Source organism: Camelus dromedarius, chromosome 26, assembly GCF_036321535.1.
Source record: "Camelus dromedarius isolate mCamDro1 chromosome 26, mCamDro1.pat, whole genome shotgun sequence".
Taxonomy (NCBI): domain Eukaryota; kingdom Metazoa; phylum Chordata; class Mammalia; order Artiodactyla; family Camelidae; genus Camelus; species Camelus dromedarius.
Genome location: NC_087461.1, coordinates 24,083,578 through 24,098,378, shown reverse-complemented (window position 1 = coordinate 24,098,378; position 14,801 = coordinate 24,083,578). Strand labels below are relative to the sequence as shown.

Below are 14,801 nucleotides of genomic sequence, written 5' to 3'. Positions count from 1 at the left end.
ATCAAAGTAAAATCGATCTTCCAGGCTTTTTACAAGAGAGTTTGGTCCGCTTTGAGTATAATTTAAAGAATGTATTACTTGAAACCTATTAAAAACAGGAAATCGTGAGGTACACCTGTTTTTCATATATAGGGGGGTCAGTTCCCTCAACTGTAAATAAGAAGAGGATAAAGTACATTTTCAAGCATAAAATTTTCAGGGCACCTGTATAAAGGCTGAAATAGATGAAACTTAGGTACCGACAGTCAGCGAATTTGTCAAAGCACCTTTCATCTCTTAATTGTAATTCTAGGTTTTTTAAAGGGACTCAGTTTGTCTTGTGATGCCTTGAAATTTATCTTTCGCCTTTGTGTTTCTTGGGCATTGGTGATGGGAAATGAAGGACGAAATCATCTTGTGTTAATAGCATTTCACTGTTTCACAGTATGTACAATATTGAAGCTCAGTAGTTATGAGAAATGCCTCTAGTTAGGAGAAATCCCTTTGTTCTGGAGAAATCTGAATTTGGGGGGAAAGCTGACAATTTGAAGAAAGAAGAAAGGAATAATAAGTGAAGGGACTAGCGCCTGGTAAGGTGTTCCTGGAGTGCTGGCACTCAGGTCCGCACAGCACCTGTTTCTTTGCTCTTGGCCGTTATTACAAACCAAACGGTCAGAATGTGACTGCCAGTTTCTTGCTTTGCTTTAATCATCATTTATGTTTTTAGCAGGAGTATAACCTACAACCACTGCTTGAAGTATTGAAGCAATTATGTTTTAGAAATTAAAGATTTTATAAAGCTAGTATTTATTTGGCGGTGGTGGGGCGGGGGACAAAGGTTGAATTTTTACGTGGGTTCAGTGTAATGATGACTTCTCTCCCATTGGACTTCACATTACAAACGCCAAACCACAGCAATAGATGAATTAGCACACCTGTTTGTCATCTGTCAATTTATAGAAGTAGGTAATGTTTGTTTAGAATGTTCAGGACATCAATTTCTCTGAAAATGATTGCAGGGTTTAAATGTCTCAGATTGTTCGCCAGTGGGTGAACTTAGATGCATTTGCTTTTTCTCCCAGATTCATGAGAAGCTTCACTACTACGAGAAGCAGAACCCCATGCCCATCCTCCACGGCGCGGCAGCCTTGGCTGATGACGTAAGTGTGCCTTTCTGAGCTCAGTGGGTCTCTTCCCCCACCAGCCCGGCTGAGGCAGAGCCCCTCCCAGTGCAGACGGATGCATGTGATCCTAGGAGTGAAAACCAAGAGAAGGTGGAAATATTTCCCAAAGCCCTGTCATCGCTGAGTTTACACTGAGACTCTGCCGATTTTCATTCACTAGAAGTTGTGCATGGAGATACCCTGTTGTCCTGCCTTGGTGACTACATGATAGAAATTTTAGGCTGTGTCTCTATGGGGAGAGAAACGCTGTCAGTGGTTAATGTTTGGAGAAAGTCACAGACAAGAGAAATGCTTTGGAGAAATAGAGACAAATGATTGGACTCTGTCACTGACAGTACTAAAAATGACAGACCCTAGTGTAAGAACGAGACATATGAAGTACATAGAAAGACAGGATTGTTTTTAAAATGGATTATAATGCACAGTATAAAGCCTGATTTATGGATATTAGACCTTTCTAAATTACCTTCATAACCAAAGACTCAATCTGAGCAGCGGTTGGCATTGATGGAGTAGTTAATTTCCTGTAGCTATAATTTTATTTTAAATCTGGGGGAGGGAACTAACTTGCTGTTTCTTACTGTTAACTTACGGACTCGGATGAACTGAGCCCACACCTGGATAAACTATAAAGGACACAAAGCTAGACAAGAAATGCATGCAGTGTGAAGGCTGCTTTTAGAGATACCCTGTAGCCTGTCTGTTGCTTACTCATTTTTTACGTGATTATGATAAAACAAACTAAAGTTCAGTTTCGTTATTAGGGCTGTAAGTGTAATGAAAAAAAATTGACCATCTTCAGAGGCCGATTTTCTGTGATAATACCGTGTGTTCCAATTCAGAAAGCAAAACATGCATAATAAATCTCCGAGTTGTATGTTAATCTCTTTAGCCCTCAAACATGTTTTCTTCCATTTGTAGCGACAGAGATTACGTATTACAAGGATGTTGTAATATACATGGTTTATGAAGAAACGTGCCTTTGCCTTGCACAGCCAAGACATTTGACACCCGAGAAAGCCTTACAAACCAGTTTTAAAACATTTACTGTTGAGGGTTTGGGGAAATACTTATTTTTAGACCAGTGTAATTGAGGCCCGATCATGTTATGACAGTATTGCATTTTTATAGACTTTATGTAAATATAAGCTTAACATTTTGTAATTCATCAGAGCAATAGAGTCGGATGTTTTATTCAAGAGTGCAGAGAGCCCTTTGTGTCTTTTTGTAAATTAGAAATTCTGTTAAAAAAAAAAGTTATCTTGTAAAAGAAAAAACACTTTTTGAAGTGTAATCAGGAAATATATCTATTTTATCTGATTTTATTTTGTGTGTGTAATTTACATTATACCCCTCGTTTAGAGAAAAGTCCTTTGCAGAGATAAGAACAATTTTTTTTAGCTTGTTAGAAACAATAGGGACAAATGGAAATTTTTGTGCAAGGTTTTAAGAAGGGTTTTTAAATGACAATATAGGTAGGTATTTTGAATTGTGTGCTGCATTTTTCATAATCCTGAATTTTTTCTATTTGAATCTTGCTTTTCTTACAAAAATGATATGATCCTTCCTATAACCTAAAAATCGAATAGACATTTTGATGGGGAGACCTCTTAATAAAGAACATGAGGCAGGTTCAAAGTTCTGCTTTTTTCTTTAGCCAGAACCAGCAAATGGCAGTTTATGATCACGAAGGTAGAGGGCAGTCAGCATTTTTGGTACCAGCATATCGTTGTCAACCTGTTATAAGTCACTTTATGATTAACCTGGTTTATACTTAACAGACTGTGTAGGTAAACATAATAAAAGTTTCAGATCATTTGCTCTTTTAGTGGCATTCTCATTTCTTTTCTACCCTAGCTCTAAACAGCACGCTACTGTGGGTTTTTGGAAGCCCTGTGGACTTCACCACCTCATTGAGAAGTTCTTTTTTCTGTTTTTTTTTTCCTTCTTTTTTCTTTTTTCCAGCGTCAAAGCTCGATCCAGTCCTTTTTACAAGTGGTCCTTTGTCTACATGCAAAAGACCATTTTGTAGATGAAGTGCCAGGATTTGCCCTCCTTGTAATAAATCAGACCATGATCTGGCTGTAGCAGGGTTTCTTGAGTTGTACTCAGCTGAGAGCCTGGGCTGAGATCAGGGCTGCTAAGAGCCTCAGAAGACCAGCAGTGATGGATTGTCTGTTTTCTTCCATGCTGACTTCTCCTTAATCACTGGAAAGTAGCGAGGGAGAGTCTCAGTCATCACACGTGGAGCGCCTCTGCGCTCTCACTAACCGTTCTGTGTGTCCATGTGCTTTCCTTGCAGCTGGCGGAGGAACTTCAGAACAAGCCATTAAACGGTGAGATCAGAGAGCTGTTGCGACTCCTGTCAAAGCCCAATGTGAAGGTGAGGATGTGCAACACCTGTAATAAATAGCTCCAGAAAGGGCCACCTTCTGGGACTTGAGATGAATTTTGTGTCGAGCATCAGTTTTCAAGGAAATGTATTTTCAAGGAGGGCACAGTATTTTAATTCCCTAAATCCCATTAAGGAAAAAGAGTTGAGCTTTTTGATGATAATATTGGGAGAATCTATAAAAATACTTAAATTGGGAAGCTCAATATTGAAGTTGGCCAATACGATGGAGCTTCAAGGTCATTTTTCTCTTAAATGAAGTTAAGAATACAGGATACAGAACCTATTAGTGATTTTGTGTAGGTTCGTTTTACTCGGCTGGTTAATGGTGCACCAGTATATTTGACAACAGTATCTATTTTTTCTGTAGGATCCTTTCAGCATTCTCCTTCCTCTCCCCCACCAATTTGTGTTTAAATACATTTCCCATTTTACAGAGCAAAATAGTTTTCCTGTGTAAATATCAATAAAATATTGGTAGAGCCATTTCAATTCTCCCTGCTGTTTCCCTCCCAAGTCTGTCCCTTCTTTTTCCTCCAAATGTGAGTAGTCAATAGGAAATGTTCCTGTTAATCCTGAGGTCATTAATGCTCCAGATCCTATAACCTATATATTTTAGATTTGATACTACTGTAGTTGTGTGTAAAAAACTATTCCAGGAGTCAGCATTACACTGGGGTTAGTAGTTATGTAATGAAAATGATCAGTAATCTTATGATGATTTCTGTTAAGCACATGTAGACAGTTGAATGAATGTGTCCACCTAGATGTGAAAACTGTTTCTACATCCTTAAAAAATCTCCTTTGGAACTTTGCTCAATGAAGTCTTAAATTACTCAAAAAAAAAAAAAAAGTATTAAGCAAAAGATGAAGGGAAAACATGTACTGACTATGATGCCTGTGAGTAAATATGAAATACATGAGTGGACTGCTGTAAAGGGTAAATGAACTGTGATTAGTAACACAAGAGGAATTGACTGGTGCAGGGGGGAGGGAGTGAATTTTAGTTCTAGAAGAATAAGGATGAGATGAGGGCAGAACGGTTGCTTGGTACTAAAGACAGAGTGCGAGGGGAGGGAAGGGCTCCGAGAAGGAGGTTCATGAATGCTCTGCAGAGTTCTCCCTCTGGTCTTAAACTGCACCTGGACGTTAATATTAATCCGAGCATGGTGACGGTAGCTAGGAGGTGCTTGGTCAGCCCCTTTTTGGGGATGTTGTCTCGGTGTGAATGTTAGAAATTAAAGAGGAATGTTTCTGACCCCCCCCCCAAAGCAAAACAAAATGTGATTTTGGTATTCTGTTCAAGAGTGTTTGAATAGCTAATAATGAAGCGATTATACTAGATAGAAACTGGCCGTTAGCGCGAGAGGGAGGTGTGATCTCGGTCGCTTATGACATAGTGGAAGACGTAGCTATAGGCATCTCTGCCCCAGGCTCCCGGCGCAGCACTCCTAAAGCCCCAGGTAATTTCCTAAGTGATGGCAACACCAGGAGCACCTGCTGGACCAGCGTTTGTCGTTAACACCGTCCCCGACGCAGGTCTCCTAAAGCCCTTGTACGTTTTTAAGTGATAAGAGCTTCCAGAGCATCTTTTGTTCTAATCAGTTGATTGCAGGTGGGCTCCTGATTGGGGGCAGGACACCAGGAAGACCAAACCAGGATGAGAAGCTTGGAATTTTCAGCCTCACCCCCTATCTTCCAGCGAGGGGAGAGGGGCTGGAGATGGAGTTAAGGAGATGAGTTAAGGATCGCTGATGCCTATGTGAGGAAGCCTCCAGAAAATCCCAGTAGCGTGGTGTTCAGAGAGCTTCCAGGCGGCAGACACGTCCATGGGCCTGGAGGGTGATGTACACCAAGTCCATGTGGACAGAAGCTCCTGCCCCCAGGCCTCACCTGACGTATCTCTTCCTCCAGCTCTTCATTTGGTTCCTGTATCATACCCTTTAATAAACGGAAATGTAAGGACATGTTCCCCTGAGTTCTGTGAGCTGCTCGAGCAAATGTATTTAAGCCAAGGAGGGGGTTGTTGGAACTTCCGATCTGAAGCTTGTTGGTCAGAAGCGCAGGTGACAGCCTGGCCCTGTGGCTGCTGTCTGCAGTGCGTCCTGGTGGCGGGAGGGGCAGTCTTGTAGGACTGAGCCCTTAACCTGTGGGATCTGATGCTGTCTCCAGGGAGACAACATCAGAATTGCGTGGAACGGTAGGACACCCACGTGGTGTCCCAGAGGATCGCTTGGTGTGGAGAAAGACCCCACACGTTTGGCGACCAGAATTTTGTTCTGTGTGAGCAATAAAGGAGACTCATGGGAAAGAAACACAGTCGGGAAGGGAAAAACTCCTACACGGAAGGAGGGAAAATATGGGTTTCCTTCCCTTTATGGTGGTATGAAACTTTCTAATTGAATACTTAAACTTTCTTACGACAAATACTTTAGATGAATAATTTTGTCAACTTTTCATATTTGTGTAAGCAGTCAGCACGGGAGGTGTGTATTCGGGGAATAATGTGTAGAAAGCGGGTAAGACTGCAGACACATGGTGCTGCCATGGACAGTGGCAATTTCTAGTTCTCCAGTCTTGGGGAGAAAATATCATTCTTCCCTGTTTGATCTAACATTTAACATTGCTTTCCTTGAAATCGTTTTTATGAACCAGCATCCCTTTGAGCCTCACTTTTGCAGGTAATTACTTTTAAGAAGTGCAGTCCCCAAATAAGATTTAAGCTGTTTCAGAATATGATCCGCCACTTTTTTTTGTCCTGGGAGTAAATGAAAATATTTCCTTCCTTCCTTCCTTCCTTCCTTCTTTTCTCAGAAGCAAAGTACAGTAGAACGTAGCATGTATACATGAATTGTTAGTTGAACTGACAGTTAAAATATGAAAAGTGTTCTGAGGTGTTAACTAGAGTATTGTCTTTGAACTTTACTGGCTAAGGAAACTAATTATTTACTGTTTAAAGTTTGCTGTTCCACTTCCAATATTTAATTCACAGTACTGAAAGGTAACCTGAGGTGTACCTCCAGAGTAATAATGACTTTGTTTTTAAACACACAGCTATCCACAACCAAGTGCATAGCCAACTATGAAAAGATAATGCACACTTTCTATAGATCTGCCAACTCGTTTTGAAAAGTGTTAAAACTTGTAGTTTGTAAATGTTACCAGAGTTGGATCTTCATTCATTCATTTTTTTTGTATGTGTATATTTTTTATTGAAGTACAGTCAGTTTACAGTGTGCCAATTTCTGGTGTACAGCACAGTGCTTCAGTCATACATGAACATACATATATTCATTTTCATATTCTTTTTCACTGTAAGTTACTACAAGATATAGAATATAGTTCCCTGTGCCCTACAGTATGAACTTGTTTATCTATCTTGTATATATTAGTATCTACAAATCTCAAACTCCCAGTTTATCCCTTCCCACCTCTATGCCGGTCCCTCCAGATAGAGCTTGTGGATGACACACGAGGATTAATGGAGGTGATGGGGGAAATAAGGGGTAAGAAGAGGGAACACCCAGCAGTCGTGTGGAGCACGTGGTGGGGCCAGCTCTCAGGTCGGTTAGGGGGGGCGGTTGAGGAAGACTTCCCAGAGGAAGTGGTCTGTTCAGGGTGACACCTGAGGCTGAGTCTGAGGTTAACCCGAGCGAGCAGAGGAGTGAGGCAGGAGTGGGATATGCAAAAATAAAGGTTTCAGGTAAGGGGAAGAGTCTGGGAAGTCCCACAAAGAAGATAACTTGTCAAGTTTGAAGATGTAAACTGAGCTTTGTATGGCTGGGCGATAGTTTATGAAAGAGGAGGCGGGGGCAAGAGTTTAGACCTAGACAGTAAGGCCTTTGGGTAGGGGCTGGACGTCCTGGTTTGCCCAGGACAGTCTGGCTTTTGCCTGTAGTTCCAGCATTATAAATAGCCTCCTTTTTAATTTTAGTTGTTTCCTTATTTAGGTGATAAATTATATGGCCACTCTAATTGTGAGCATATTAAAAAGTTTGAATTTCATCCGAAGAGCAGTAGAAAGTCATTGGAAGGATTTAAATAAGCAAATGACACCATCACTCTGCATGCTGTATACAGAACCGTTTCTTAGGGTTGAGGGTGGTGGCAGGGTGGGAGGGATGGGACACTGAATGGAGGAAAGTCACTCGGGAGCCCGTAGAAATAATTCAGGTGAAACATGATTGTGGTCCTCGTGAACGATGGGAGGGGTGGATGGAAGGAAGGGATGGGTGGAACTCGATGTATGTTCAATATGAGGTGTTGCAACAACTGGTTCATTATTTGGAGAAAAATAAGACAGACCCCTACTGGAATGAATTCCAGCCAGAAGATTTAAGTGTAAAAAATTGAATCATAATCGTAGGATAGAGACAAAGGATTTACAACCTCAGGGACAGATGGACAGACACACAGAGACGGAGGAAAAACTGGACAAAAATTCATACATGAGGTTGGAAGGAATAACTTATCTTTATAAATGATTTATGATACTAGCTTTCGTAAGATGTGTGATAGTTTACTACTTTGACTTTGATTTTATCTTTTACAAGGTAACTTGATGAAAACTTAAAAATAAACAAAGTTTTGGATAAAAAAATAAACAAAGTTTTGGATAACGCATGATTGTAATTTGAATTCAAACTGTAGGGAAAGTGGAAGTCCCTGTCCTTGTTGCTTTATTAGTGAAGATGAGCATCGTTTCATTTGCTTAATGACTTTTTAGTCTGTGATTTGTATGTTCATATACCTTTAAAGATAGCTACTCTTAATTGGCTGCATTATGAATGTGGAAATACTGCATACACTTTTTTTTCCCCTATTATAAACAGGGGTAATAGAATGCACTTCTTACTGTATTGTATTGTACCCTTTTGATTGGTCAGTTGCCATACACACACAAAAAAATTATTACTCTGTAATGTCTACAAAACCCAGTCTTACTGTCCAAGTCTTAAAGTCCAGAAAAAATAGTAAAGTGTAACAGAAACCACATGGTGAGAAAGGGGAACGGTAGTGTCACAAAAGGTGTACGTAGATATAATAGATTATAAAACTTGCTGCGGTGGTGGAATGGGCAAAAGCAATAATACTGGTGGTATTTCAGGGCACTGATGGAGGGATGTTGATTTCTATAGAGGCGTTGTTTCAGGGAAAGCAAAGAAGGTCCCTAATACATAAAAACCACTTCCAGGCGTCACATTGCCACATGAAAGGCGCATCAGCCTCCCTGAGTTGTCATTCAGGGGCTCATTTTTGATAAAAGTGAAGTGACATCTCTAGAACATGGTATTATAATTTAGGAAGTCAATGAAAATTTGGTAGATTTTTTAAAAGGCCATAAAATAAAAAGATTTGTTGTAATTTTTCTGCTTTCCGAAACATTCACTTACGAGAAATTACTCATTGCCTGGGCATGCAGCAGGGATGAGACTTCATTAAAGCATGCTAAAGGGAAAAGTTAAGCTTCCTTCTGGAGGAATAAATCAATGTTACTCATCCTTATGGGTTAGGCACTTAATTCTATGGCCCTGACAGATATTTAGAACATGGAATTAACTCCAGGGGGTCCAAGACAGCGAGAGCTTGTGAGCCTGATGAGTTACAAAGCTCAGTGTTCAATTTCCTGCAGATTCTTCTAAGTGACAGGTAAACCCATCAGTTGTGATTGGTGGTTATGGCATATGGAAACACAATTTTCATTTAGGTATTGCGTTTTGAAAGGAAAATCTGTAGTGTGAAAAATAAAGTCACCAGGGTTAAAATAGGAAAATGGAATACAAGGTTACTTCTAGTTGTCTAAAATAACAATGTTGCTAACCAAAAATATTTATAAAACAAAGCCATTAACAATGATGAACTTGGTATCTGTATCCTAAAAGTATGTTTTTGGAATCCAGACATAGAAATGAATACAAAGCTAAGGAAGAAAAAAAATATACAGCTGATGTCTTAATATTGCCTAAAACTATAATAATCACTTTATTTTAAAATATGCTCATTGGCAATCCCTGTTATTGTTACTGTGTGCAAGCTGGTTACCACTGATGCCCAGATAATGCACATTTCTGGTGCTCTTCCTCCTCTTTATAGATGTGTTCCCCTCTGCAGTCCTCCCTCCTGAGACTTCTTGTAACATTTTTGGTAATGCAAGTCTGCTGGTGATGAACTCCTTCAGCTTTTATGTGTCTTTAAAAAGGCTGAAGTAGCCCTTTTTTCCCTAAAAGATATTTTTGCTGGGTATAGAATTTTACGTTGCCTGTAGTTTTCTTTAGGTATTTTAAAGATTGTGGCTCCATTGTCTTGTGGCTCACATTGTTTCTGATGGGAAGTGTGTTGTCATTTCCATCTCTTTGTTTTGTTCTGTCTTGTATATAATGTGTTTTTTTCCTTTGGCTGATTTTAAGATTCTCTCTTTCTCAGTGGTTTTAAGCAACTTGGTGTCATTTGTTTGTTTCTTATGCCTGGATACATTGAGATTTGTGAACATACAGGGCTTTTTTTTTTTTTTCATGAAATTTGGAATATTTCCTGCTATATTCAGAATTTTTTGAGCACATCTCCTGTCTTTGGAGAGGCCAATTAGCTGTATCTGTTAGACCACTGAAGTTGTCCCACAGCTTAGTAATGTTCTGTTCATAATTTTCACTGTATTTTCTCTGTGTTTTGTTTTAGATAGTTTATTGCTCTGTCTACATGTTAACCTCATTCAGTGTACTTTTTTCATTTTATCCGTTGTAACTTTTATCTCTGGAAACTTGACTTGAATCTTTTTTGTATATTGAAAATCCTTTTAGCTTTTTGAACATTTGGAATACAGTTAATAGTAAATTACTTTGTCTGTGATTATCTAATTTCAAGATTTGGTTCTATATAATTCTGTCATCTGGGTAATTTTTCAGAGTTTACTTTCATGGCTTTACCTTTTTCTTCATTATGAGCAGTAGTTTCTACTTTCTTTCCATGCCTGGTAATTTTTGATTGACTGCCATTCATTGTCAGTTTTATTTTCATGTTGGATATTTTTGCATTTTTCTAGATAATATTCTTGAGTTCATGTCACACAATTAAATTACTTGGAAACACTTTGATCCTTCAGAGGCTTGCTTTTAAGCCTTGTCAGGTGAGATCTTAGCAGCATTTAATCTTGGACTAATTATTTCCCACTATTAAGACAGTACCCCTCTGTTAACTCTCCTTAATGCCCTGTGAATTTCCAGGTATTTCCTTTTAATTTGTAGGAACAGGAGCTGTTCCTGTCCTTTGTAAGCATTGGGGCTTGTTCCCTGTAATGCAGGGTTTCTCAGCCTTGGAACTGTTTACATGTGAAGACTGGATACTTGTGTGAGGGTGGGGGCGGTGGGGCAGGGACTGATCTGTAGCTATCAGGTGTTTAGGAGCATCTCTGGCCTCTGTGTGCTAGATGTCAGTAGCATCCCTTGAACTGTGACAGACCAAGCATGGGTCTAGACAGCCAGCGGGCCTCAGTTAGGAACCACTGCTCTCATCCTTCCTGGCAGTTTTCTGCATGCATGCCTTGGCTGAGGACTCAGAGAGCCCTGTGTCTGTGCAGCTCTCTCCATTCTCGTCCCTTCCCTGAGAACTTCCACCCCTTGACCTTCCTGGATTCCCAGGTCTGGTGTCTCAACTCAGGGAGACCACTGGATTCTTCCTGGGTTCCCTCTCCCTCTGACACACAGGAAACTCCCTCTCGCAGTAAGCGGGGCCACTTGGAGGGCTCCTGTGTGTTTCCTGCCTCTCAGTGATCAGTATCCATTGGCTGACGTCTGGTGTCCTTAAAAACCATTGTTTCTTTTTTTTTTTTTTTTAAGTTTTTTCCAGTGGGTTCCTGTTCACGTCACCTTGGTTCTCATCCTTATTCTTGGCTCATACTTTTGCTGGGTACACAAGTCTGGGCTGGCTGCTATTTTTCCTAAGCACTTGTAAGGTGTTTTACCTGTCTTCCAGTTTCATGGCTGCTGATTGGCCGGTTCTCAGTTTTCTTTCTCTCTTTTCTGAGGATCTTTGTTTCTCTCTCTGGTATTTTTAAGAACTTCTTTCTGCCTCTGGCGTTCTGTGGACACACTGTGATGTGTCCAAGCATGGGTTTATTTTGGGTACATTGGGCTTCCAGAATCTCCAGACTCTAATCAGTGTAAAAAATTTGCAGCTATTATCTCTTCAGATGTTTTATCATCCTGATGCTGTTCATTCTTTCCCTTTGAAACTTCTATTGGATACCAAACAAACAAACAAACAAACAAAGCAACGCAGCTGTAAAGGAAAAAACATTACTGGGCTCATTAATTTAGATACTTTTTTGATCAAAAGACACTAATAGGAAAGTGAAAGGTAGGCTACCAAATGGGAGACTATATTTGTGGTCCCTGTAACCAGCAAAGGCTGGGCTCCAGTGTATTGTAAAGCATTCTTACAAATCAAGAACAAGACAGGTGGCATAGAAAAATGTGCAAGAATCTTGAACAGGCGTTTCACAAAAGAAGGTATCATGCGTTAAAAGAAATGAAATGTCAGCCACAAGAAGCTATCACTACACACTCAGAATGGCCAGATTTAAACTGATAATGTGAACTGCTGGGGGTCATGTGACACACCTGGCACTCACATCCGCAGCTGTTGAGGATGGAAGTTGGGCAGCCACTTAGAAAATGTTTTTGTCTCTGCCTCCCTGGGTTGAATGACCCAGACTTCCACTCTTCAGTATCCTGAGCCCAAATTATATGTATATGTGCAACAGCAAAGATCTATAGCAGCACTGTTTATGGTCGCCAAGAGCTTGGGAAAACACCGTAAATGTCCCTCAAAGGCATAGCGGGTCAAGAACCTATGAAATTTGTGCATGTCGGAGGGCCACACGACAGTGAGAATGAGTGACGGCTGCTGCCAGTAGCAGCACGGGCGACTCACTAGCTCAAAACCAGGGAAAACGTGGAAGTGCACTTACAATTCTGTGTACGCAATACTTAACTAGAGGCCAAAGCACCACCCCCAGGGGCCATGACGCCCGGGAAGGGCATGCGTAGGGGCTTCTGGAGTGCAGTTGACGGTGTACTTCTTGTTGGGGTGATGTTTACCTGGGCATATTCTTTTCTTATTTGAAGTGTAGTCAGTTTACAATGTGTTAATTTCTGGTGTACAGCATCGAGATTCATTTATACACATATATTCCTTTTCATATCCTTTTTCATTATAGGCCATCACAAGGTATTGAATATAGTTAGTTCCCTGTGCTATACAGCAAGACCTTGTTGTTTATTTATTTTATATATAGTAGTTAGTACCTGCAAATCCCAAACTCCCAATGGCATATTCATTTTTGAAGATTCATCGTGCTGTGTGCTTACAAATTGTGTACTTTTCCATATGTATGTTATAGTCAATTAAAAAAAGCTTAATTACAAAATCAGCATCATTTCTTTGCCGTGTTAGAGCTTCCATTTCAGTAGATAGCAGATACTAAATATATGCACATAACAATGTAAATATGGTTAAGAATCGTGAGCATGTATGAAGGCAAAGAAGATGGGGCTGTGAGATCGAGTAACCAAGGGGTTTGCTTTTCTATGGGGTGTTTTGGCCAGGCTTCTAGGAGAAAGCGTTGTTTCACCTCATTGAAGAGGAGAGTGGGTGTAAGATGACATTGGAGACGAGCACAAGACTAGGACGTGCTCAGGAGTTTGATCTTCATCCTGAAACAGTGGGGAGCTGTGGAATTTTGGGAGGCCAGTTATGTCATTTGCTCTAAGTTTCAAAATACTCACTCTGGTTACACTGTGAATCATGGGTTTGAAAATAAGCCAAAGGTGAATGCAGTTGGGCCATTTAGAGGCTCCAGGTAAACATGCTCCAGGTTAAAAATGATGGCATCAATGGTCCAGACCAGTGGTCTGCCAACTTTTTATGTAAAAAATGCCTGATGCTTCTACTCAGTTTTGCTGTGGAGCGTGACAACGGCCATAAGCAATGCAGAGATGGACGAGCGAGGCTGTGTTCCTGTAAGGCTCCATTTACAAAAGCAGGTGGCACAGCTGGCCGACCTCTGCTCTGGACTGGAGGGAAGATAACAAATGGTCACATCCGTCTTGGAAGGAGGTTTAACAGGATAGGGATTGGACATGGGGAGCGCAAATGAGAGGACGGATTTCAAGGAGGATTTCTAGGCTTCTGCCCTGCGTAACTTACGGACCGTGCTGTTGCTGATTCAGAAACAAGTTCGTCAAGAGTCCAGACCCAGTCGCCCCCGAGAGCAGTGGCATGTCAGGGTTCCAGTGTTTTTCTCACCTTTGCTCTCTAACGACCATATGTTTTGTGGAGTTCTAGCACCATAACAATCATCACTTAAAAAAAAATTTTTTTACTTTATTCTTTCATAAGCATATTAATCACAAAACAGCAGAGGAATGAAAGCTTGTCGGTTGTATAGATCAATTCCTTTGGTGTTTTCTGCTAACGGAAGTAAAGAAAAAATACCTCATTTTCTCAGACTCCTGGCTGCTTAACAATGTATCTGTAGCCTCCTTTTCTCCCTCCTTTCAGAAGGCACAGCCACCTCACTAAATCTCCCGCAACGACCACCTTTATCAGGGTGAACCAGAGGACACGCAGGGTAGAAGCGGTCTCGGGCCCGTTCTTGCTGCGCGCTGGTATCCACACTGTTCCACACACACCCCCGCTTGTGAGAGGCACCTCTTCACGTAGTTGCCTTGTTACTGCCACTGCGTCAGAATTGCAGCATCACTTAGATTTCCCTTATGGTTGGACGTGCTCGGGGTTTTCTCTGTGATGACTTTTTTACCTTTGACTTTGATAGGCTTTGCTCTCTGTCCACGATACTGTGGCTCAGAAGAGTTACGATCCTGTGTTGCCTCCAATGCCTGATGACATTGATGATGAGGAAGACTCAGTAAAAATCATCCGTCTGGTCAAGAACAGAGAACCGCTGGTGAGTTTGGGTCTACATTTTATGCTCAGATGTGAGTAGATATCAAAAGAAAGCCAGAACTGATGGGCACACACCATTTATTCCTCTCTTCATTTTAAATAAATTTTATACTTCCTCTCTGTCCTCCAGCTTTGAAATAAATGGAGCACTCACATCTGGAGAGTATGATTTAGAAAAATTAAAATGGAGCCAAATAAAATGGCAGGCATTCTCTTGGTTATAAATAGTAATAATCTGTAAAACGGAGCTTGGTGACATTTATAAAAGAAAGCATAACATGCAC

The 14,801-nt window shown here is 40.7% G+C and overlaps 1 protein-coding gene across 2 annotated transcripts in view; it reads left to right on the top strand.

Annotated features, from left to right (window-relative positions):
* Window positions 1-14,801, top strand: part of MPP7 (MAGUK p55 scaffold protein 7) — a 222,594-nt gene that overhangs the window by 127,023 nt on the left and 80,770 nt on the right. For both annotated transcript variants that reach the window (XM_031444561.2, XM_064479543.1), the window contains 3 exons: window positions 1,062-1,139; window positions 3,466-3,546; window positions 14,387-14,518. In XM_031444561.2, coding sequence (XP_031300421.1) covers window positions 1,101-1,139; window positions 3,466-3,546; window positions 14,387-14,518 — 252 coding nt within the window. In that variant the 5' untranslated portion in view covers window positions 1,062-1,100. The remainder of the gene's footprint in view (window positions 1-1,061; window positions 1,140-3,465; window positions 3,547-14,386; window positions 14,519-14,801) is intronic.